We start from the raw sequence: 23,612 nt of genomic DNA, 5'->3' as shown, positions 1-23,612 counted from the left end.
CCAGACCATCACCACCCTCTGGGTGAAAAGGTTTTTCCTCATCTCCCTTCCAATTTTTCGACCAATCACTTTAAATGTATGACCTCTCTGCTGAGGTGAATAGACCCTTCACCTCCACTCTACCCTCAAAATTTTGTACATTTCAATCAGATCTCCCCTCAGCCTTCTCTGCTCCAAGGAGAACAACCCCAGCCTATCCAATCTTTCCTCATAGCCGCATTTTTTCAGTCCTGGGAACATCCTCATAAATCTCCTCTGTACCCTTTCTAGTGCAATTACATCCTTTCTGTAATCAGGTGACCAGAACTGCACACAGTACTCAAGTTGTGGCTTAATCAATGAGTTATACAGTTCCAGTATCACCTCCCTGCTCTTATATTCTATAGCTGGGCTAATAAAGGAAAGGATTCCATATGCCTTCTTAACCACCTTATCGACCTGTCCTGCTACCTTCAGGGATCTGTGGACATTCACTCCAAGGTCTCTCACTTCCTCTACACTTCTTAGTATTTTCCCAATAATCGTGTATCCCTTTGCCTTGTTTGACCTCTTCTGACCTGCCACTAATTTTCATTGAATTGTACGCTTTTTCTTTTAATTTGATACTATCTTTAACTTCCTTTAGTTAGCCACAAATGGTGCATCCTTCCCCTAGAGTCTCTCTTTCTCACTGGAATGTATCTTTGCTGAGTGTTATGAAATATTTCCTTAAATGTCTGCCACTGCATCTCTACTGACCTATCCTTTAACCTAATTTCCCAGTTTACTTTAGCCAGCTCTGTCATCAAACCCTCATAATTACCCTTATTTAAGTTTAAAACACTAGTCTTAGATCCACTCTTCTCACCCTCAAACTTAATGCAAAATTCAATCGTATTGTGATCACTGCTACCTCGGGGCGCCTTTACTATGAGGTCAATAATTAATCTTGTCTCGTCACACATGATCAGATCTAGAGTAGCCTCCTTTCTGATTGGCTCTAGAACACTGCTCTAAAACACTGTCCCGAAAACACTCCATCAACTCATCTTCCAGCCTACCTTTGCCAATTTGATCCATCCAATCTATCTGTAGATTAAAATCATCCATGATTATCGCCGTACCTTTCTCACAAGCCCCCATGATTTCTTCCTGTATACCCCGTCCTACAGTGTGATTACTGTTAGGGGGCCTATAAATTACTCCCGCAAGTGAGGTGGAGTAGAGGTAGAGCTGTATGTCATAGAACCACAGAATCGTTACAGCACAGGCCATTTGATTCATCATGTCTGTGCTGGCCCTCCTAAGCAGCTATTCACAAAGTGCCACTCCCTCGCCCTCTTCCCACATTCTTGCACATTCCTCCTCTTCAGATATCGATATTTAGAAAATGTAGAAAAATTTATGGCACAGGAGGCCACTCTGTCCATCGTGTTTGCGCCTTCCGCAAATTGAACCACCCAGCCTAAACCTCTTTTTCCGGCACTTGGTCCATATCCCTGGAGATTATGGGACTTCAGGTGCATATCCAGCCACCTTTTAAATGAGTTGAGGGTTTCTGTCTCTATTACCCTTTCAGGCAGTGAGTTCCAGACCCCCACCACCCTCCGGGCAAAAACATTTTTCCTCATCTCCCCTCTAATCCTTCTACCAATCACTTGAAATCTATTCCCTCTAGTCACTGACCCCGCTGCTAAGGGAAATAGGCCCTTCCCATCCACTCTTTCCAGGCTCCTCACAACCTTGTACACCTCAATCAAATCTTCCCTTAGCCTTCTCTGTTCCAAGGAAAACAACCCCAGCCTATCCAATCTTTCTCACTGCTGCAATTTTCCAGTCCTGGCAACATCCTCGTAAACCTCCTCTGTACCCTCTCTAGTACAATTACAATCTTTCAGGAATGAAGTGACATAGTACTCAAGCTGTGGCCTAACTAGTGTTTTATATAGCTCTAGCATAACTTCCCTGCTCTTATATTCTATGCCTCGGGAAATAAAGGGAAGTATTCCATATGCCTTCTTAACCACCTTATCAACCTGTCCTGCTACTTTCAGGCATCTGTAGACATGCACTCCAAGGTACCTCACTTCCTCTACACCTCTCAATATCCTCCCATTTATTGTGTAATCCTTTGCCTTGTTTGACCTTCCCAAAGGCATCACCTCATACTTCTCTGGGTTGAATTCCATTTGCCACTTTTCTGCCCACCTGACCAGTCCACTGATATCCTCTGTTCAGACATATCCTCTGTCTTCAGCTATCCTCCTCACTATCAACCACGTGGCCAATTTTTGTGTTGTCTGCAAACCTCTTGATCATGCCTCCTACTTTTAAGTCCAAATCATTAATATATACACAATAAGCAGGGGACCTAGTATTGAGCTCGGCAGAACCCCACGGGAAACAGACTTCCAATCGCAAAAACATCTGTCAACCATTACCCTTTGCTTCTTGCCACTGAGCCAATTTTGTATCCAGCTTGCTGCATTCCCCTGGATCCCATGGATGTTTAATGTTTGAACCAGTCTGCCATGTGAGACCTTGTCAAAAGCTTTGCTAAAATCCACGTAGACCACATCAACTGTACCAGTCTCATCAATCCTCCTTGGTACCTCTTCAAAAAATTCAGTCAAGTTGGTCAGACACAATCTTCCCTTGACAAATCCATGCTGACTGTCCTTGATTACTCCATGCCTTTCTAAGTGACAGTTTATCCTGTCTCTCAGAATTGATTCCAAATTGATCCCAATAATTTGCCCACTATTGAGATTAGACTGACTGGTTTCGGTCTATCCCTCATTCCCTTTTTGAATGAAGTTACAACATTAGCAGTCCTCCAATCCTCCGGCACCACACTTGCATCCAGTCAGGACTGAAAAATGATGGGCAGAACATCTGTTATTTCCTACAATCCTTTCCACCCCACCAGCCCACACATCCGAAGGATCATCCTCCGCCATGTCTGCCACGTCCAGGGTGATGGCACCACTAAACGCATCTTCTCCTACTCTCCCCTGTCAGCATTCCGAAGGGATCATTCCCTCCTCGACACCCTGGTCCACTCCTCCATTTCCCACGACACCTTGTCCCCTTCCCAAAGCACCTTCCCATGCAATCGCAGGTGGTGTAATACCTGCACTTTTACCTCCTCTCTCCTCACTATCCAAAGCCTCAAACACTCCTTTCAGGTGAAATAATTTACTTGTACTTCTTTCAATTGAGTATACCATATTCGCTGCTCACAATGCAGTCTCCTCTACATTGGGGAGGCCAAACGCAGATCAGGTGACTGCTCTGCAGAACACCTCTGCTCAGTCCGAAAACATGACCCCGAGCTTTCAGTCGCTTGCCATTTCAACACTCCCCCCTGTTCTCATGCCCACATCTTTGTCCTGGGCTTGCTGCAGCGTTCCAGTGATCAACGCAAGCTCGAGGAACAGTACCTCACTTTCCGATTGGGCACACTACAGCCTACCAGACTGAACAAAGAGTTCAATAATTTCAGAGCATGACTGGCCCTTTTTTATTTTATTTTGTTTCTTTTTTTTTGCTTTTCACTGTGTGCTTGCCTACTGGTTTTTTCATGTTTGTGCTTTTGGCTAGGGCTGCTCATTATTCTGTCATTAACACTCCCTCTGCATTAATGCTTTGTCTTTCACCACACCATTAGCACACTCTCTTTGCCTTTGCCCCATGACCTCCTTGTCAGTTAATCTCTCTGGCCCTCTGTCCTATAACACACCCTCCCTTTTGTTCTCTTTTCCCCCACTTTATTTGCTTAAAACCTATCACATTTCTAACCTTTGCCAGTTCTGATGAAAGGTCATGACCTGAAACGTGATCTTTGCTTCTCACCACAGGTGCTGCCAGACCTGCTGAGTATTTCCAGCACTTTGTGTTTTCATTTCAGATTTCCAGCATCCACAGTATTTTGCTTTTATTTATCTGCTATTTCCTCGCTGGCTTCTTTTAATAGCCTGGAGTATACATCATCTGGCTCTGGTGATTCTTTCAAAGATGCTAATCCCCTTAATACTTCCTCTCTCCCTATGTTTATCATATCCAATATCTCACACTCCTTCTCCTTAACTACAATGCCTGTATGGTCCCCCTCTTTTGTGAAGACGGACACAAAGTATTCATTAAGAACCATCCCCCACATCTCCTGCCTCTACACATAGGTTACATTTCAGTCTTTTATGGGCCCTACTCTTTCCTTAGTTATCCTCTTAATGTATTGATAAAATAACTTTGGGTTCGCTTTGATTTTACTTGCCAATTCTTTCATGCCCTCTCTTTGCTTTTGTAATTTCTTTTAATTTTACCCCTGCATTTTTGATACTCATCTCGGCTTTCTGTGCATCAAGTTCTCGGTGTCTGACATATATTATATAAGCTTTTCTTTTCTGCCTTATCTTTCCCTTATGCAACTTGGCATCCAGAGGGAACTAGATTTGGCCATACCACCCTTTTTGTTTGTGGGAACATGTTTACTCTGAACCCCTTGAATCTCCCCTTTGCATGCCTCCTACTGCTCTAACACTGATTTACTTTCAGTAGCTGTTTCCAGTCCACGTTTGCTAAATCACTCCTCAGCTTAGTAAAATTGGCCTTACCCCATAATTATGTTAAAACTATCTGAATCATGATCACTACCACCAAAATGCTCTCCCACTGCCACTCCTTCCACCTGCCCAGCTTCATTTCTGTGCCCTCTCTTGTTGGATTTGCTACATACTGGCCAAAAAGGTTCTCCTGAATTCTGTTCCCTCCATTCCTTTCACACTAAAACTATCGCAGGTAATATTGGGGTAGATAAAATCACTTATTATTACTGCCCTGTTGTTTTAGGACTTTGCCTATATATTAGCTCTTCTATCACCCTAACTGTTTGGAGGTCTATCGTACACTCCCAGTAGTGTGACAGCCCCTTTTTTGTTCCTTAGCTCAATCCACATAGCCTCAATTGATGATCCTTCTAACATATCATCCCTCCTCACAGCATTCATTGTTCCTTCAACCAAAACTGCCAGTCCCCTCCTTTTTATTAATCCCTTCTCTAACTCGTCTGAAAACCCTCTAACCAGAAACGTTGAGCTGCCATTCCTGTCCCTCTTTAAGCCATGTTTCTGTAACAGCTATGATATCATACTGCCACGTTTCTATCTGTGCCTTCAGCTCATCTGCTTTATTTGCTATACTCCTTGCAATGAAGTACGAACCCTTGAGCACTGCCAAACTCTTTTTATATTCTAACCTTTGTTTCCTCTGCCTTCCAGACTCATTCAATAATTTTCCGCCTTCCATTTCCATTTCTGATTTTGTCCCATCTGAATTCACCCTCAGGTTCCCATGCATCTGTCAAACTAATTTAAACTCTGCCCAACAGCACTCGCAAGCCTCCCTGCAAGAATATTTGTCCTGGCCCTGTTGTGGTGCAACTTGTACAGGTCCCAATGCTCCAGGAATCTAAAGCCCTCCCTCCTGCACCAACTTGCCAGTCACGTATTCATCTGCTCTCACCATCTACTCTCACCATCTATTTCTATGCTCACTAGCGCATGGCACTGGGAGTAATCCGGAGATTACTACCTTTAAGGGTCTGCTTTTTAATGTCTTTCTTAATGCCTTAAACTCTGCCTGCAGGACCGCATCCTTTTTCTATCCATGCCGTTGGTACTGATATGGACCACAACCTCTGGCTGTTCACCGCCCCCCTCCAGAATATTCAGCAGCCACTCATGACATCCATGACCCTGGTGCCAGGGAGGCAAGATACCAACCTGGATTCATGCCTGCAGCTGCAAAGGCACCTGTCTGCTCCCCTAACTATAGAATCCCCTATCACTATTGCTCTACCAGTCTTCCTTGTACTCCTTGTGCAGCCGAGCCTGCCATGGTGCCATGGACTAGGCTCTGGTACACCCCTCAAATGAACCATCACCCTCATCATTATTCACAACTGAATACTGGTTGGAGAGTGGCATGCACTCAGGGGACTCCTGCAGTACCTGTCAGTTTCTTTTTGACTGTCTGGTGATCACCCATTCCCTGTCTCCCTATGTACCCTTAAGCTGCAGGGTGACCACATCTATAAATCTGTTATCCACGTAGCTCTCAACCTCATGGACGCGCTGCAATGATGCCAGCTGCTGCTCAAGTTCCGAAACCCGGAGTTCAAGCTACTGTAACTGACTACATTTCCTGCACAAATGGTTATACAGGACATGGGAAACACGCTAGAGTTCTCACATTGCACACAACATGCATTCTTGAGGTTGGAGCCACCTTACCATCACTTTATTTATTAACTAACAGCCATGTTACTGCTAATGAACCTTACTTCTGGTATAAACCTCACCAGTAATAAACCATACTACTATTAAGAAAACTTCTAATACTGATAAACCCTACTAATACTTAAAAGTCAGCATACATGTCAAACCTGACCCATGTCTTTGAATAGATAGCAGGACTCAAGGTTTTGGTGCAGTTGGCAGGAAAAGAAGCTCTTGCTGAAAGTGCTCTAGCTAAAATTGGATAGTTAAGAGTTGAACCACTCAGCTTGACAATGGAGAAGAAACAATGAAGGAGGATATGTAGTCCACCATGTCAAAGGCTGCAGGGAGGGTAGAAAGGCCAAGGAAGAATAGTGCAATGTGGTCACAGTCACAGGGGAGACCATTTGTGACTGTGAATAGGTTTGTTTCAGTGCGATGGCAGGGTCAGAAAGTTAAACCGAGAGATTCAAATAAGGAGTTGCAGGAAAGATAGGCATAGATTTGAAACACAGCAATACATTCTAGGACTTTTGTGGAATAAAGAAAGTTGGAGATGAGGTAGTACTTTACATGAACATAGGGATTAAGGGTAGCTTTTTTCCTCGGAGGGAGGGTGTCAACAGTGGTTTTGAAAGCGGTACAGTACCTGAATAAAAAACTATTTACAACATCAGTTAGCAGGGGAGCCAGTAGTGAGGACGGGGGTCAAAAGAGCAGACAAGATAACAATGACAAGAAAAACTCAAACAGCCATGAGGGGAGATAGGAGAGAAACATGACAAACATTGAAGGGTGGGGAAATGAGACAGAGACAGCTGAATAGATGGCTTCAATCTTCATGACAGAGGTTATCTTTGCTCTTGAGACATGAGCAGTTTGACATGGGAGAGTAAGGTCTGATAGTGCTTGATAAGGTCATGTTGTGATCCAGATGTGCTCAAGTCTGGCGGTCTTGGAATTGAAGGGGTGAAGATGAGGGCCATACCAGGGTGGGAAAGTGTAAGGGTTTTACTGGCATCAAGGACATCAAAGGTGGAAGCAAGGAGTGGTTGAGTAGATTGACAGATGCAGAAGTATCACGCCAAATGGAGGAGTTTAAGTGCAGTTGTTAAGTGCATCCTGGAGAGAAAGATAATCCAGAGGATGATCCTTAGTGAGTGATTTTGGCAGAGGAGAGTAGGATCTGATAGTGTTTTTTGTGATCCAGTTGCGGCAAATGAAGGCCTTTGAAGTGCAGTTGTAAGTGATTTGGGGAAGAGTTTATTCTCGGGGAGATGTAGGTGGTCGGGGATACAAGGAATGGATGGAGATTGCCTTGAATAATTGAGATAATGGTAACAGAGAGACCACATGAACTGGCATGGTTGAGTGGGTGGTCGTGAATATGGGTAGGAGAATTCATGTGAAGGACAAGGTTAAGGCAAGACAGGAGGATAGTGGAATCAGAGGATAAAGGGTAAAGGGAACGGAGATGAAAATTAAAATCACCTAGGATGGAGTTGCCAAGTACAAAAATTGAAAGAGGAAAGGCACAGGCTCTCTCTTGGCTAGACAATATGATATTGCAAGCAATTTTCAGCAAGATCAAAATTTTCAAACACATGTCATATGTCCCCATTCCAGAATTGAAAGTGGGACACTTAAGGCAAAGGCAAAAGCTAAATTTGGTACCTAAACATTAGACAAATAAGAAAAATGTGTAAAGTAACAGATAAAATAGGAAGCATAGAAAAGGGAGAGAATAGGAAAGAAATGGTTAAGAGAAAAGTCAGAGCAGGAATAAAAATAAATGTTTAGTTTAGGATTGCATGCATAGCTTAAGATTCCAACTACCCCTGAATCTCAGTAGCATCAGTGCTGTATTTTACCAATTCTTCAGCATCTTGAAGTGAATTGTTTTCTTTAAAAGTGTGATATTTCCTGTTGCTGCTAACATGCTTAAGGGTTAAGACAATCAACTGAATATTAAAAAAGACTGCTGTCAAAAACAAATGAATACGAGACAGTTTGGTGGTTGTTGACTGCAGCAACAGGTACCAGTCCCAACAGTGGCAAAATAAACATCTCTTCAGTAGAACACAAGGAGATACCAAGTAGTGCAACAATTTCTGAAAAAAGGAGCAATAAGCCCTTCATTTCACTTATTTGCCTCAAAAAAACTTCATTTTTTTTTTTGAAAACAGAGCTGCATCTCAGGAATGAACAAGATACTGAACAATTCGAGGTTTACTATCTTCAGAAAAATGAACAGTCACCTAACTGGGGGGCAAGAATTCGAACACAAAAGTGGATAAATTACATAGCGCTCGTTGTTGGTACTTCGAAATGCAATCAAATCTGCAGTATTCGCTCTTCTCAAACAAATTTTTGAGACCAATGCAACTATGATTCCTGTTACCCTTTCTCTGTCTCTCTCTTCTTTCCTATGGAGGTTGATGACCCAGTGCACTTCGTACTTCCTAGTCTCTGCCCAGGTGGATTGTGCAAGTGCCTGAAGTTATATCTGCCCACTCCATCGCATCATCTAGCCACAGTCTTCTTAGCCTGCCTCTTGATCTATTGATTACCTTAAATAAACTAATTCTGGTAAATTAGTTATTTTAATTCTGAACTTTAAGAATAGCATAAGTTGATCAATGTGTTTGTGGGGGTGAAGGAGGATAGAAAAGAGGTAAATAGGTCACAATGCAGCAATATTTACCTTCCTGCACTTCTGAAGCAGGTGCTGGTGATGCAGAAGCCGATACCTGTTGATCAGCTGAAGGCGGTGGCCGTCTTGCAAGAGGTGATCCAACAACTGGAAGTGTTGTTACTTTTGCTCTGCCAGGTAGGTAACTTTGGTTGATATGATGGGGCATTGAAAGGGGTGGACCTAAATGCAGAACAGAATTTGACTGCAAACAATCTGCGTGACTTGATAGTACTCATTAGATACAAGGTAATAAATATGCAAATAGAATGCTGCAAAAAATATAGAATTCTTGCACACCACCAATCATAAGAAGAAAACAACGGCCTCGATTTCCAATATGGCAGGGCTGCCCGTCTCCCTACACTCTCAACTCTAGCAGGTCTTGTGGGTCAGGTTCATTTCAATATTAATGTTGGGCTCGAGGGTGGTTTGGGGGGAGAGCAGTAAGAAATAGCTCCGGCCTTGTCGCAGCATAGCATGGCCAGCAGTGCCAGAGGAGTAAAAAAAAAAGTGTTATTTTTTTTAAATGTCATTCAAGCCCTTCACATTGCTTAGTGCAACTAATTGCTCTCAATTACTGTCAAGTATGAACATACTTAAAATAGGAAAATGACACACAGCAAAAGAGCAGCTGGTACTTCAAATCTGCCCCTCAGTCATTCTGCTATGAAGCATCATAACCCCTCCAGCTCGGCCACACTCCCACCCACCAGCAGCCACGTGATCTCCTGCAAGAGGCAAAAAAAAACTTGCTCTCCCCAACCAATCTAATTCAAAAAGTCTAGCCACGCAGACACAGACGAGTCCTTTCATTATTTTAAGCTACAGCAGTTAACTTCTGTGATTTACAAGTTTAATTTCTGAGACAATTAATGTTTTAGCACATTAATTGCAGTACTTAGGTAAGTAATACAGAATTTTAAAAAAAATATTGGATCACTAATCTTCCATGCTTTGCTCTCAAACATCAACTAACTTTCCATTTGTGTTGTCTGACAATAAATCCTCTGGTACCTACCCATATTACTACAGCCACCCAGGCATCTGACCCCTAGTGGTAGACAGTGTAGGAACAAGTGATAAGAAAACAAATAATGGAGGGCGTAAGTCAGGGAGCAATAGCACATGCCACTTGATGCACATGGATGTCATTCCTGGTTGGACTGTCAGACAGAAAGGCACCAGGTAGGGTGGCTGGGGCATAGAACCATCCCCTTTATGAAAAGGGAAGAGCTAAAAATGAAAGTAGAAAATAGCCCTGTCAAGCGAACAATAAAGAAAAGAATCGCGTCCAACGTGGACCAATATTCAACCGAAATCAAAGAAGAAAAAGTAAAGGTAAAATAAGGAACTAAGCACGAAGGTCTTGTGAATGCTCAGTTTATCAGAAAATATTTTGGGATACACTATGAGTAATTTGACACATCACATATGCAAAGCACAGCGCATGTCCTAATTGTACTGAAATAGCTTTAATTCGACATGGTAGCGTTGGGGTAATAAACTGTCCTCAGCTCCTGGATTAGGAAGAAGAAAATCAACCAGGTTTTCTGCTCCTGACTCCTATCAGGTCATCTGTTCTGCTGCTTTGGCAAATATCCTGCAGATGCTCATTATTAAGGCTCAGCATAAAAAATGATTACGTATGCAAGGTAGAAGAGGGTAACTGTCCATGGAAATGTATTTCAATGCCACCAACCAGGAGCAAAAATTGGTCTTGAAAACAGAATAATGGTTTCTCTGAAATATTGTGTTACTTAATTACTACAGTTACGACCAGGTGAGAAAGAGGTCTAGGGGTCCCCTTCAGCCTTCACCTCGTCTTACTGTAACAGGGTTTTGTTTTTAAACACACCGTGTTTTGAGCTCCCCCTTGGTGAATCCTTGTTCACTGCTTTCCAATTATAAGGCAAAGAAATGAGCACAAACAGACTTTCCTCGCTTTAAAGAAGAAAAGTTGACATTTATTAAACTTAAACTCTAATTCAGTTAATGCCTACGGATACATGATGCACCCAGGCTAGCATGCATATGCAATACACACATGCAGATAGAGACAGAAAAGAGTAAAAGAAAAATAAAGTGGAAAGGTTTGAGGCAATATCTGAAGAGCTGTTGTTATGGTTCTTCGAGCTCACTGTAGAGTCCTTGATTGTAGGTAGATCTTGCTTTTCGTTGGGGCCCAGTATTCTTCTTAAACCTTGTTCGCTGTAGGAGACTTTTCTCTTTTGGGGTTCATGTGTCTTAAGTGGATTCAGAGGCTTGGGAAAAAGAGATGGGAGCAGGCAGGAGAGAGATCTTCTCAGTCCAGGACCAAACAGCTTTCTCCCCAAACTGTTTGTACAAATTCAAAAAACTCAAGTTGCCCAGCAGGTTAGTCATGTGACTGGCTGGTTTGACCATGTCCGTTTGTGTATTCCATCATCTTACCAGTCAACCTGGAATGCGAGCTCCCCCACCTTCAACATCTAGTGATCAAAAGTCCATTGTGGGTTGAATGTAAGGGAATGGCTGCTTTGTCCCTCCAAACACCGTCTGTTAATATGCAAATGTCTTCTCCAGCCATGGCTAATCTGTTCAACAAGTCCTCCCCTCGCTCCTGTAACAGTTTAAAATCAATGTTCATGACAAAATTTATGGGACTCATTCTTGGCAGGTGGGGCCTTAGCATGACACCTCCACGCCCAGCGGAATGAAATGTGACTTGAGAAAAGACGCATTTCATTAAAACGGTCAAGAGAAAAATGCAAGATACAGAAAAACCCATGCATTTTTCCCATTTAGTCATAAATCCTAAAATTTATTACAGCCCTTGGTGCCAGTGCTGCTTTAATTGCCCCCTTTTGGCATCCCAATAAATATGTGGTTCCTTTTTTGGGGGAAATTTCTCTTCCGTTTGTCCATTTCCATGGCTGCTTAGGGTCTTTGTTCATGCTGAGGTAACTCTATTTTTTTAAAAGAAAAGTCAGTAGTGGGTGGGTCTATCCTGAACTCTCTTTCAGTGCTTTGCTGAGTCATGCAAAGGCTTTGAACTTCAGGGGATGGATGGTTTTCTTTTTTTCTGACTGTGGGGGAGGATTCTTTGCTAATCTCCCCTTTATCCCAGAGGACACTCCTGCCTGCAGGTATTTGTGCAGACTCTACTGCACTCCGACGAGGTGAGGCATCACCCTCATGGTTTCTCTGCCCCCCCACCGAGAGGTCTTTCTTTGTCTCTGCAGGTTCCTGTCAATGCTGTTAGCAACTCTGGTTTTGTGCTTCTAGTATCTGCAATAATGTAGGAGGATGTGGGGTCTACCTTTTCACATTTTTCAGGGTTGGCTGACCGGACAGTAGGGGTTTTCATCGGGGATTCCTCCCAGACTTCCTTTAACTTGCCCTCTTGGTCACTTTTTCCCCTTCTCAGTCTAATCTTTTGCCAGCCTGTCCCCTTTTGTTCTCAGCAGGGATCCCTTACAGTTGACCAAGCCTCTGTTGGAGAGTCCAAACACTGGTACAGGACGTAGAGGTGCAGGTTTCACTGTAGATTGGGGTTTCCTCTCAACCTGGCATGTGGCAACTCCTGCAGTACTCCACCACATCTTTGTTGAGTTTTGGCCAAAGTGCTGTCTTATGCTGGCTTTGGTCTTTCATATACCGACAATTACAGCCACTGTAGTCTCGTGTGCCCTTCTTAATATTGCTCCCCGGTACCTCTATGGCACCACTAACTGGTGAACTACTGCCCACTCCTTGCTCTCAGCTCTGTGAGGAGAACTCCATTTTCTCATCAGTACCTCATTCTTTATATGGTAGCAATCAGGGACTTTCTCTGCTTCACTTTCAGACTGGGCAGCCTGTGCTAACTCTCGCAATACTGGGTCAGCTCGCTGAGCCTCAGCTAGGGAAAATCCATTTAATCCATTCCTTGGGTCTCGTAACTTTACAAAGAAAATCTGTAACAGGCAGACCTCATGGTCATTTGCCTGCAGTGCTAATGCAGTCTCCTCTGAGGGAGCTGATCATGGCCTGGTCCACTGCACATTCAGGGAAACTGCAGGGGTCCATCTCCCACCACTGCCCTGTCTCTCCGACCACCTGCGGTCTTTCTTTCACTACTTGGGGGGGGGGGGGGGGGGGGGGGGCGGGGTGGCTACCACTTTCACCCCTGCCAGATCATTACCTAGGAGCAGCTGAACCCTGTCCACAAGCAAACTAGGGACAATCCCTACGGGCACCGGTCCCAAAACTAGGTCAGACTCCAGGTGCACCCTGCGTACAGGTACAGGCATACACTGCCCTCCAATGCCATTCACCACCATTTTGGTGTTCATTGCACTCTCTGGGGAAAGGTCAGGCCTTTTCCCAGTAAAAAGGATCTAGTGGCCCGTGTCCCTGAGCATCACTCTGGGCTTGCTTGTCCCACTCGAGGGGTATGGAGTTACTCTCCCTTCAGACACAAAACCTTGATAACCCTCAGGAACCCTACTAAATTTTCCTGCACTTGCAGCGGTAGACTTCCTGGGTTGCACTCTTACTGCAGTCAAAGTCACAGCTGGTTCTGCTGTGTTTTCCATCAGGTTCACTTCTTCACTGAGCTGGGTGTCCTGATTAACCCTATAGGTTTTCCCTATAGATTCCAGCAGTCAGCTCTTAAATGCCCAGCTTTATTACAATGGAAGCACACAGGTCTCCTGGTCTCTCTTGCTCACAGCACCTTCCTTTTTGACTCGAGGAGGGCCCTTGTGTCCCCTGCTTTTCTTTCTCTCCCAGGACCACCTGGGCTCCTATCACCTTCTCACCCTTTGTCCCTTTCGGATTTGTGGTGGTGATTAGGAAAGGTTCTCCTCTGGGAAACCGACTTATAAATTAAAGCAAACTCATCGGCCAGGACGGCCGCTTGCCGGGCTCTCTGGACCCACTGCTCCTCTACATGGGTCTTTATGGAGAGTGGGAGAGTGTGTTTAAATTCCTCTAACAGAATTATTTCTCTGAGATTCTCATAGCTAAGCTTTACTTTATGAGCCATCAGCCACTGTCAAAAGCCAGCTGCTAACTTCTTTCAAAGTCCAGATAAGTTTGATTAGCTTGCTTCTTGAGGGTTCTAAACTTTTGGCATTAGACTTCGGGTACTAATTCATATGCTCCGAGGATAGCATTTTTGGTCAGTTCATAATTTGATGAACTCTCATCTGGCAACAGGGAATAAACCTCATGGGCTTTTCCAGTTAGCTTGCTTTGTAGTAAAAGAGACCAGGTCTCAGCTGGCCATTTTAGCTGCCTTGCCAGTTTCTCAAAGGACACAAACAATGCTTCTACATCCTCCTCATTAAATTTTGGAATTAGTTGAGCTAGTTTTGACAATTTTGTACACAGCCCTGAATTATGCTCCTCCATATTGGCCATACTTTCACTGGGGTTACACTGTCGCCCCCTAGTTAACTCAAGCAGCCTCAACTCTCTCTTCGCATTCCTTCTGGAATATTGTTTCTGCCCCCCTCTCCTCAAATTCAAGTTTCCTCTTTTCCAATTATATCTTTGCTAACAATACCCTGTCGGAGTCTGCTTCTAACCCTGTTTCTACTTCTTCCAATTTAAGGGAAAAATGGTTGGCCACTCGCCTGAGGAGTTCAGACTTCCTAGCCTTGCCACGTACAGTGATCCCACACTGCTCAGCCATTTTCCTCAACTCCTCCAGGACAGTGCTTTTAACTTATCCCAAGTTACTTCACCCTGGCTTGGAGAGCAAATAGTTTCAGTTGCAGACATGTTAGTATTCAAGCACACACAACCAGAAGAAAACCTGTATTGAAATCTTGCTCTTTTTTGATTGGGAACAATTTGGCTTCCCAATTCCAATTTCTCTCGTTTGTCTGTGGGTAAAATTCCGGCCGCTAGCACCCAAACTTCTGTTACGACCTGGTGAGAAAGAGGCCTAGGGGTTCCCTTTCAGCCTTCACCTCGTCTTACTGTAAAAGGGTTTAATTTTAAACATACCGTGTTTTTAGCTCCCCCTTGGTGAATCCCTGTTCACTGCTTTCCAATTATAAGGCAAAGAAACCAGCACAAACAGGCTTTCTTAGGTTTAAAGAAGAAAAGTTGACATTTATTAAACTTAAACTCTAAGTCAGTTAACGCCTACAGATACACGCCGTGCCCCACACTAGCATGCATACATGCAAATATAGACAGAAAAGAGTAAAAGAAAAATAAAGTGGAAAGGTTTGAGGCAATATCTGAAGAGTTGTTGTTACGGTTCTTCGAGCTCACTGTACCGTCCTTGATTGTAAGCAGATCTTTCTTTTCGTTGGGGCCCAGTATTCTTCTTAAACCTTGTTCGCTGTAGGAGACTTTTCTCTCTTGGGGTTCTTGTGTCTTCAGAGGCTTGTGAAAAAGAGATTGGAGCAGACAGGAGAGAGATCTTCTCAGTCCAGGAGCAAACAGCTTTCTCCCCAAACTGTTTGTACAAATTCAAAAAACTCAGGTTGTCCAGCAGGTTAGTGACTAGCTGGTTTGACCATGTCCGTTTGTGCATTCCATCATCTTCGCAGTCAACCTGGAATGCGAGCTCCCCCAACGTCTAGTGATCAAAAGTCCATTGTGGGTTGAATGTCAGGGAATGGCTGCTTTGTCCTTGCAAACACTGTCTGTTATTTTGCAAATATCTTTTCCAGCCACGGCTGATCTGTTCAACAAGTCCTCCCCTCACTCCAGTAACAGTTTAAAATCAATGTTCATGACAAAAGTAATGCGACTCATTCTTGGCAGGTGGGTGCCTAGTATGACACTACCTTTTTTGCATTGACAATAGCAAGGCTGTCTAAGCGCAAAGCTTGAAAATTAATAATGATTGATAAATTTATTACTGTTCACATTTTTAGTCTACAGTTTGCAATCATCTAGGCAATTTTTCCTTTCATTTTACTTGTATTTCTTCTTACTCAATTAGGTTTAAGCGCTTGACCACTACATTGGTACATATTGCTTTTCTCCTGGACAACTTACTGTATAACAATTTAAATAACGAAAAATCTTTATAATCCATTTGCTTTTAAAGAAAGTAAATATTAATTTCATACTGGTGTGCATTGTGACTGGATTGTTCTATGTAATTGGATTTTTTTTTGGATAACTTAGTCTTGCTCTGGTCTAACAGGATATAAATCAGTACCACTGTAATTTCTGGGAACAAATTTTAAAAAGTAAATTGTCTGATAAATGCCAAATGTAAGCTTTTTAAATAGTTTTAAATCTTATGTTGGTAGGAAACACTTGATTAACTAAGGAGCATTTTAGGGACTATTTAATAGATTTATCAACAAAGGGTAAAAATCCAGTCGACACTTAAGGTTGGTATAAAGACTCAAAACAAAAATGCACAATGTATTTCTCACTCACTTCCTTGAAAAAATCCCAGAAAATATCCCCTACCTGTACTTGTTTGGCTATTTGCAGAAGAAGCAGCAGCAGTAGGATTGGTAACAGGGCCAGTTGGTGTCATCATTGATGCTCCAGGTGAGGGTTGCCACGAAGCACCAGTATCTCCAGCAGCATAAGGCTGAAAAGATGCTTGGGTGTGTCTCTGTCCAGTTTCTGGCAATGGTTTCACATGACTGGCTGAGACACCAACTAAAGGCTGACTGGAAGCAGGATGAATAGTCTGAGAGGGTAAAGGAGCATTATACTGGGTACTGAAAACAGGCATAGCATGATGATAAGAGAAACCAGCATAAGAAGAAGAATGGGGGGGAATACCCTGAGTAGTATTTTGAGAAGGTACATTGTAGGGAACTTGACCAGGATAGTGTCCACCACTTGGAATATAACCAACTTGTTGAGGGGCGGTTACAAACGTAGGATCTAACTGAGGTCTGGCAGTGATCAGATTAGGACCCAAAGGAAGTGTGGTGTACATCTGACTAGGTCCTTGAGGAGTACCCAATGTTGTAGGACATAGAGAAGGTCTGATGATGTTGTGGACGGATGCCTGGTAGTTGTTCTGGTAATAGGTAAAGTCATACTGTCCAGAGGTGGGTGCAAGTGGTGCTTTATTGGGCACTTGCTGGCGACATTCTGGAGCAGTACTGCTGTTCTGCAGAGGTGCTCCATGTCCAGTAGGTAGAGGTTGCTGCATAGACAACAAATTCTGTGTAGGGCCTGAAAAAGAAAGACAAATATGCAACTATAGTAAATACTTATGAAACAATCAGTAACTTTCAAATAGTCATTTGTGAGAATCCAAAAGGCATGCATACCTTTGCAAACTGTTTCAGTAGTGTTTTTGTTATTTTACCATGGTACGTCCAGTGATAAGTTTTAAATTGTAATTCTCTTTCCAGGCTTCAATTACAGCTTCCATACCTTAACTACATATCACTGCACTCCAACATTAATTTGTTGTTTGAAGGCCATTGAGTCATTTGTCAGCCGTGACTCAATGGTGGAACGCTTGTCTGAGCCAGAAGGTTGTGGGTTCAAGTCCCATACTGGAGACGTGAGCACAAAATCTAGGCTGACACTCCAATGCAATACTGAGTGAGCACTGCACTGTCGTAAGCGTCATCTTTTAGATGAGACTTTAGACTGAGGCCACATTTGCCTCCCAGGTGCATGTGAAAGATCTCATAGCATTATTTGATGAAATGCAAGGGCGTTCTCCCTGTTGTCCTGTCCAATATTTATCCCTCAACCAACATCACCAAAAACAAATTATCTAGGTTATTGCCTCATTATGTACTGTGGAACCTTGCTGTGCACAAATTGGCTTGTACGTTTACTACAACAGTGACTGAGCTTTAAAAATACTTCCTTGGATGTAAAACCTTTTGGGACATCCTGATGTTGTGAAACGCACTGTAGAAATTCAGGTCTTTCCTTTATCTTTATTTCAACAATGATAAAAGGCACGGCATGGATGTAAGCAGTTTTTAAAATTAATTTTAAAACTCTATACCCTGCAACTATCCTGCTAGATTATCTCCAAATTAAAACTGAACTGTGGGAACCTGATGTCAGGAGTGAAAGCTGCCTTTAAATATCAGGACAATGGCGCAGCGGTATGCAGCTAAAAGTAAAATCAATAGGACTGCACTCTGTTCCTAGGGGAACTCTACCTCTTGACTCCAGCTCTGGCACCTACTGCTGATTTTAAGAAATTATTCTGATTGTAAGAAATGGCTGCCTACTGACCTTACAAAATCTTATAGAAGTAGCTCTTTCTCCCTTATTAAGAAAGATTCTATAGCAGCCTGCCAAAGCTGACACAGACACAAGACAGCATAGGCTTTTTATCTCGGCCAAGTACATACTTCTAGGCATGGGCCTTTGTGTAAAAACATTCCGTGGTTGTTAAGGTGGGATCTCATGCCCCATATCTAAACAAACTGTCTGAGTAAGGTTAACAAGATGTCCGAGCAAGAAATAAGCAGAAGGGCGACCTCATCAGCTAGGGGCTTGAACAGAAGGGATAAACTTTGAGTACCTGTCCCTTGGTAATTGGACAGTTGAATGGAAGGATGTAACTGAATGGGTGATTGGCATGAGATACCCAGTGCCTACAGGGCACAAGTGTGCACCTTACTGTTCAATAAAAAAAATTAAAGGAACAGGTAAACAAGTTACAAAATGAAAGCAAAGGTCGGCAGGAGAGCATTGAGGAGAGCTGGCAAAGGTGGACATGAACACCAGCCTCCTTGACCACTACCAAAGTGGCAACTTTTTAAGGGCAGCAATCCAGAAGTAGAACGGTGCGACCTTGAACAGGTTCTCCTGGCCGTGTGTTCCGAAAAGTGGAAACAAATCAGAACATTTTAGTCACTGTCTCAATTGGGGAGATGGAGTCTGGCCTAAGCAGGACGTTGGGAGAAGGGCATTGACTTCCACCAAGTTTTGACAAATATCAAGCAGGACCTTACCGAACGCCTAAGTGTTTTCACAGAAAGACCCCACGACATCTTCCAGCACATAACAGTGGTTGGGTGAACTACTCTATTACCCAGCTTAAAACTCTCTATCTGAAAGACGTCCAACCATTGGTTTATAGTGCAATGGGTGTCTACATCACCAAAAACATGGACTGGGATGAACTGCATACCCATTCTGGAACTGCTTAGGAGCAGATCTGTGTCAGTATTCCCCAAGCACCCATTAAAACTACAATAGTGGTTGTCGAAGGTATGCTACCTAACCAGAGATCAGGGCCAAGGAGAACCTTTGTGCAGAAAAAGGGTACCTCGGTGCGCTGTTCGGCCACTATGGAGGTGTGTGCAGAAAAGTGGTACCTCGGTGTGCTGTTGGGCCACTATGGAGGTGACAACTGCAAAAGGTCCACTGTGGAGGATGACAGTAACATTGAACCCTGCTTTCCTCCTCCTCCGAGACACATGGGTCCTAACCCCATCGAGCAGAGGCTAGAGAGGATGGAGGCAGCAATAGAGGCCATGCAGATCAATTACGGAGCTTGGCTATTTGCTGCAGTGCATTAGGCACCCAGGCAAGTAATTGCAGACTACCGTGACACCAGCAGGCCTCCCAGAGACAGGTGGTTTCCCCTCTCCAATACAATGATGGTGGGAGACTGGTAGTCTGCATTGTTGGTACTGAAGGCAGTCAACAATTAACGTTGGCTGAGTCCAGCTCCTCCACCACCATCATTCATGATTCCCACCCGGACCTATTGAAGGGCGTGCCCCAATCTTTATCAGGCTTTGCAGAGGAGCACAAACCAGCCACCAACGATGACCCCGAATTACAGATGCTTTTCGGCTGTGTCAGGTATATTCGCAACCCATAAACATGATTGTGGAAATGTGACCAGTCCCAAAGATATTAGCAGATCGATACATTCTCCCGTGAAGCACTGCTGTTACCCAGCTGAGAGCATACCATATGCTCAAGCCACTGTTGAGTCATAGTTAAAACAGGGTGTTGTGCACAAACATCAGAAATTGAAAAATCGGTTTGAGGAAGAAGCTAAAAAGATTGAAAACAACTGACAGTTAATCTAAAATGCTGCCAACTTCTGTGCTGAGAAAAATGGAACATTAAAATTACTGAGCGGAAGTAAACCTAAATGTATGCTGGGATTTTCTATAGGTATATAAATAGTAAAAAGGTTGTAAAAGGTGGAGTAGGGTCATTTGGGAACCAAAAGGGGATTTACGCATGGAGGCAGGGGGAATAGCTGAGGTTTTAAATGAATACATTGCATCTGTCTTTACCAAGAAAGATGATGCTACCCTGGCCATGGTGAAAGAGGAGGTAATTAATACATTAGAAGGATTTAAAATTGATAAGGACGAGGTATTAGATAGGCTGTCTATACTTAAAATTCATAAAGCACCAGGAGCGGATGAGATGCATCCAAGGGTACTGAGGGAAGTGAGGGTGGAAATTGCGGAGGCACTGGCCATAATTTTCCAGTCTTCCTTAGACTCAGGGCGGTGCCAGAGGACTGGAGAATTGCAAATGCTACACCTTTGTTCAAAAAAGGATTTAAAGATAAGCCCAGCAACTACAAGCCAGTGAGTTTAACTTCAGTGCTGGGGAAACTTCTAGGAACAATAATTTGAGACAAAATTAATAGTCACTTGGACAAATGCGGGTTAATTAAGGAGAGCCAGCATGTATTTGTTACGTAAAAATCGTGTTTAACTAACTTGCTGGAGTTTTTGAAGGGATAATGAGAGGGCTGATGAGGGCAATGCTGTTGATGTGGTGTACATGGACTTCTAAAAGGCATTTGATACAGTGCCAAACAACAGACTTGTGAGAAAAGTTACAGCGCATGAAATCAAATTGACTGAGTGACAGGAAAGAGAGTAGTGATTAATGGATGTTTTTCAGGCTGGAGTAAGGTTTGTAGTGGAGTTCCCCAGGGGTCAGTCTTGGGACCCTTGCTCTTCCAGATAAATTAATGACTTAGACCTTGGTGTACAGGGCACAATCTCAAAATTTGCGAAAGATATGAAACTTGGAAGCATTGTGAACTGTGAGGAGGATAGTATAGAACTTCAAAAGGACACAGACACGCTGGTGGAATAATCGGACAAGTGGCAGATGAAGTTCAATGCGGAGAAATGTGAAGTGATTCATTTTGGTAGGAAGAACATAGAGAGACAATACAAAATAAAGGGTACAATTCTAAAGGGGGTGCAAGAACAGAGGGACCTGGGTGTATACGTAAATAAGTCATCAAAGGTGACAGGACAGGTTGAGAGTGCAGTCAATAAAGCACACAGTATCCTAGGCTTTATTAATAGGGGCAACGAGCACAAGAGCAAGGTTATGTTGAACTTGTGTAAGACGCTAGTTTGGCCTCAGCTGGAGTATTGCGTCCAGTTCTGGGCGCCGAGACAGTGCAGAAAAAATTCACGAGAATGGTTCCAGGGATGAAGAACTTCATTTACGAAGATAAACTGAAGAAGTTGGACTGTTTTCCTTCAACAAGAAAGCTGAGAGATTTGATAGAGGTACTCAATAGAGTTATTCAACATCATGAGGGGCCTGGACAGAGTCGATAGGGAGAAACTGTTCCCACTTGTTCTTGATCCTTTCACGAGAGGGCACAGATTTAAGGTGATTGTCAAAAGAAGCATTGGCGTCATCAGGAAAAGTTTTTTCACACAGCAAGTGGTTAGGATCTGGAATATACGGGCAGACAGCGTGGTGGAGACAGGTTCAATTGATGCACTGAAAAAGGAATTGGATAATTACCCAAGAAGATAGAATACACATGGTTACAGAGAGAAGGGGAGGGAATGGCTGTAAGTGAATTACTCACTCGGGAGAGCGGGTGCAGTCACAATGGGACAAATGGCCTCCTTCAGTGTTGTGTCAAAGTGTGTATGAATTGGTGGAAGTTTAAGAGATTTATGAAAGTACGAAAGTGTGCATGTGATTGTTGAGCGCGTTCATTTCAATTTAAGATTGTGCACCAACCCAGAATTGGGATTTAAACAAATTACATTTGAAGTTAAAGACACTAAAGACGTTATAGATTTATTTTGATTAAAATATACTTGTGCAACTGTGAAAGGCACCAAAGAATTTGTTTCACAAAAGAAAAACTTCAGCCTTGAAGTTATGTTTGCTCAGGTGTCCGGTAGAAATTCAAATTGAACTTTTCACAACGCTGCTTTAATTGGACTAGAGTTTGTAAAAAAGTTCTACTTAAATTAAGGATGTGTGATCTTACTGACTGTTGCTAAAAAAAATACCAGTTTAAAAAAAACTTGGAAATAAAAGACTTGGAAAAAATAAAATGGAATTTGGATCTTTTTCAATTGGATTTTAAAAAAAATTATGTAAAGTGACGCAATTGCACGCATCTGCGAATGTTCTGCCTCGCCTTCTTGCAAATAAGTAGAGAAATTACCCTTTTCTGCTGACAGCATTTTAAAAATTTAATTCAACACACAACAATTTTTGTATTGCTGAATATAAATTTATATAATGCCCTAGGCCCAATCATCTTCAGCTGCTTCATAAATGACCTTCCCTCCATCATAAGGTCAGAAGTGGGGATGTTCGCTGATGATTGCACAATGTTCAGCACCATTCGCGACTCCTCAGATACTGAAGCAGATGTGTCCAGATGCAGCAAGACCTGGGCAATATCCAAGCTTGGGTTGATAAGTGGCAAGTAACATTCACACCACTCAAGTACCAGGTGATGACCATCTCAAACAAGAGACAGTCCAACCATCTCCCTTGACATTTGATGGCATTACCATCACTGAATCCCCCAGTATCAACATCCTGGGGGTTACCACGGACTAGAAACTGAACTGGACCAGCCATTTCAGTACTGTGGCTACAAGAGCAAGTTAGAGGCTTGGAATTCTGAGGTGAGTAACTCACCTCCTGACTCCACAAAGCCTGTCCACTGACTAGAAGACACAAGTCAGGAGTGTGATGGAATACTCTCCACTTGCCTGGATGAGTGCAGATCCAACAACACTCAAGAAGCTCGACACCATCCAGGACAAAGCAGCCCGCTTGATTGGCAACCCATCCAGCACCTTCAACATTCACTCCCCCCAAAGATGCACTGCAGCAACTCACCAAGGCTCCTTTGACAGCACTTTCCAAACCTGCCACCTCTACCACCTAGAAGGACAAGGGTAGAAGATGCATGGGAACACACCACCTGCAAGCTCCACTCCAAGCCACACACTATCCTGACTTGGAACAATAACACCGTTCCTTCACTGTCGCTAGGTCAAAATCCCGGAACTCCCTTCCTAGCAGCACTATGGGTATACCTACCCCACATGGACTGCAGCTGTTCAAGAAGGTGCTCATCACCACCTTCTCAAGGGCAATAAATGCTGGCCTAGCCAGGGATGCCCACATCCCGTGAAAGAATAAAAAAAAGGAAATAATTAAATTTTAAGTTTCTAAATTGACAGAGATGATTGTACAAATTAACACATTGGGCTCTTGTGCAGAGCCGCATGGATTCCTTGTTTTTCCCTTTGAACAGGAGATGATGATTTTCAGGTCTGCATGAATACTGAGATAGCTGCTGGATCTCTTGCTGCACTCAGAATTTAATAACTTATTTTCAGACATTAAATGGCACATTATAGTGATGATTTGGACTAAGGCTTTGTCTTTCAAAGACTTGCCCTTAACCCATTCAGATCATTTGTTACCTTCTGAGACAAAATGCTGGAGAA

The 23,612-nt window shown here is 43.2% G+C and overlaps 1 protein-coding gene across 5 annotated transcripts in view; it reads right to left on the bottom strand.

Moving 5' to 3' along the window:
* The window catches only part of LOC137374384 (protein transport protein Sec24B-like), a 139,146-nt gene that overhangs the window by 96,794 nt on the left and 18,740 nt on the right, over nucleotides 1–23,612 (bottom strand). For all 5 annotated transcript variants that reach the window (XM_068040399.1, XM_068040426.1, XM_068040436.1 and 2 more), the window contains 2 exons: nucleotides 16,363–17,088; nucleotides 8,962–9,132 (listed from right to left, as the gene is read on the bottom strand). In XM_068040399.1, coding sequence (XP_067896500.1) covers nucleotides 8,962–9,132; nucleotides 16,363–17,065 — 874 coding nt within the window. In that variant the 5' untranslated portion in view covers nucleotides 17,066–17,088. The remainder of the gene's footprint in view (nucleotides 1–8,961; nucleotides 9,133–16,362; nucleotides 17,089–23,612) is intronic.

Source organism: Heterodontus francisci, chromosome 1 (genome assembly GCF_036365525.1).
Source record: "Heterodontus francisci isolate sHetFra1 chromosome 1, sHetFra1.hap1, whole genome shotgun sequence".
Classification (NCBI taxonomy): Eukaryota; Metazoa; Chordata; class Chondrichthyes; order Heterodontiformes; family Heterodontidae; genus Heterodontus; species Heterodontus francisci.
This window is presented reverse-complemented; position numbering and strand designations above follow the sequence as displayed.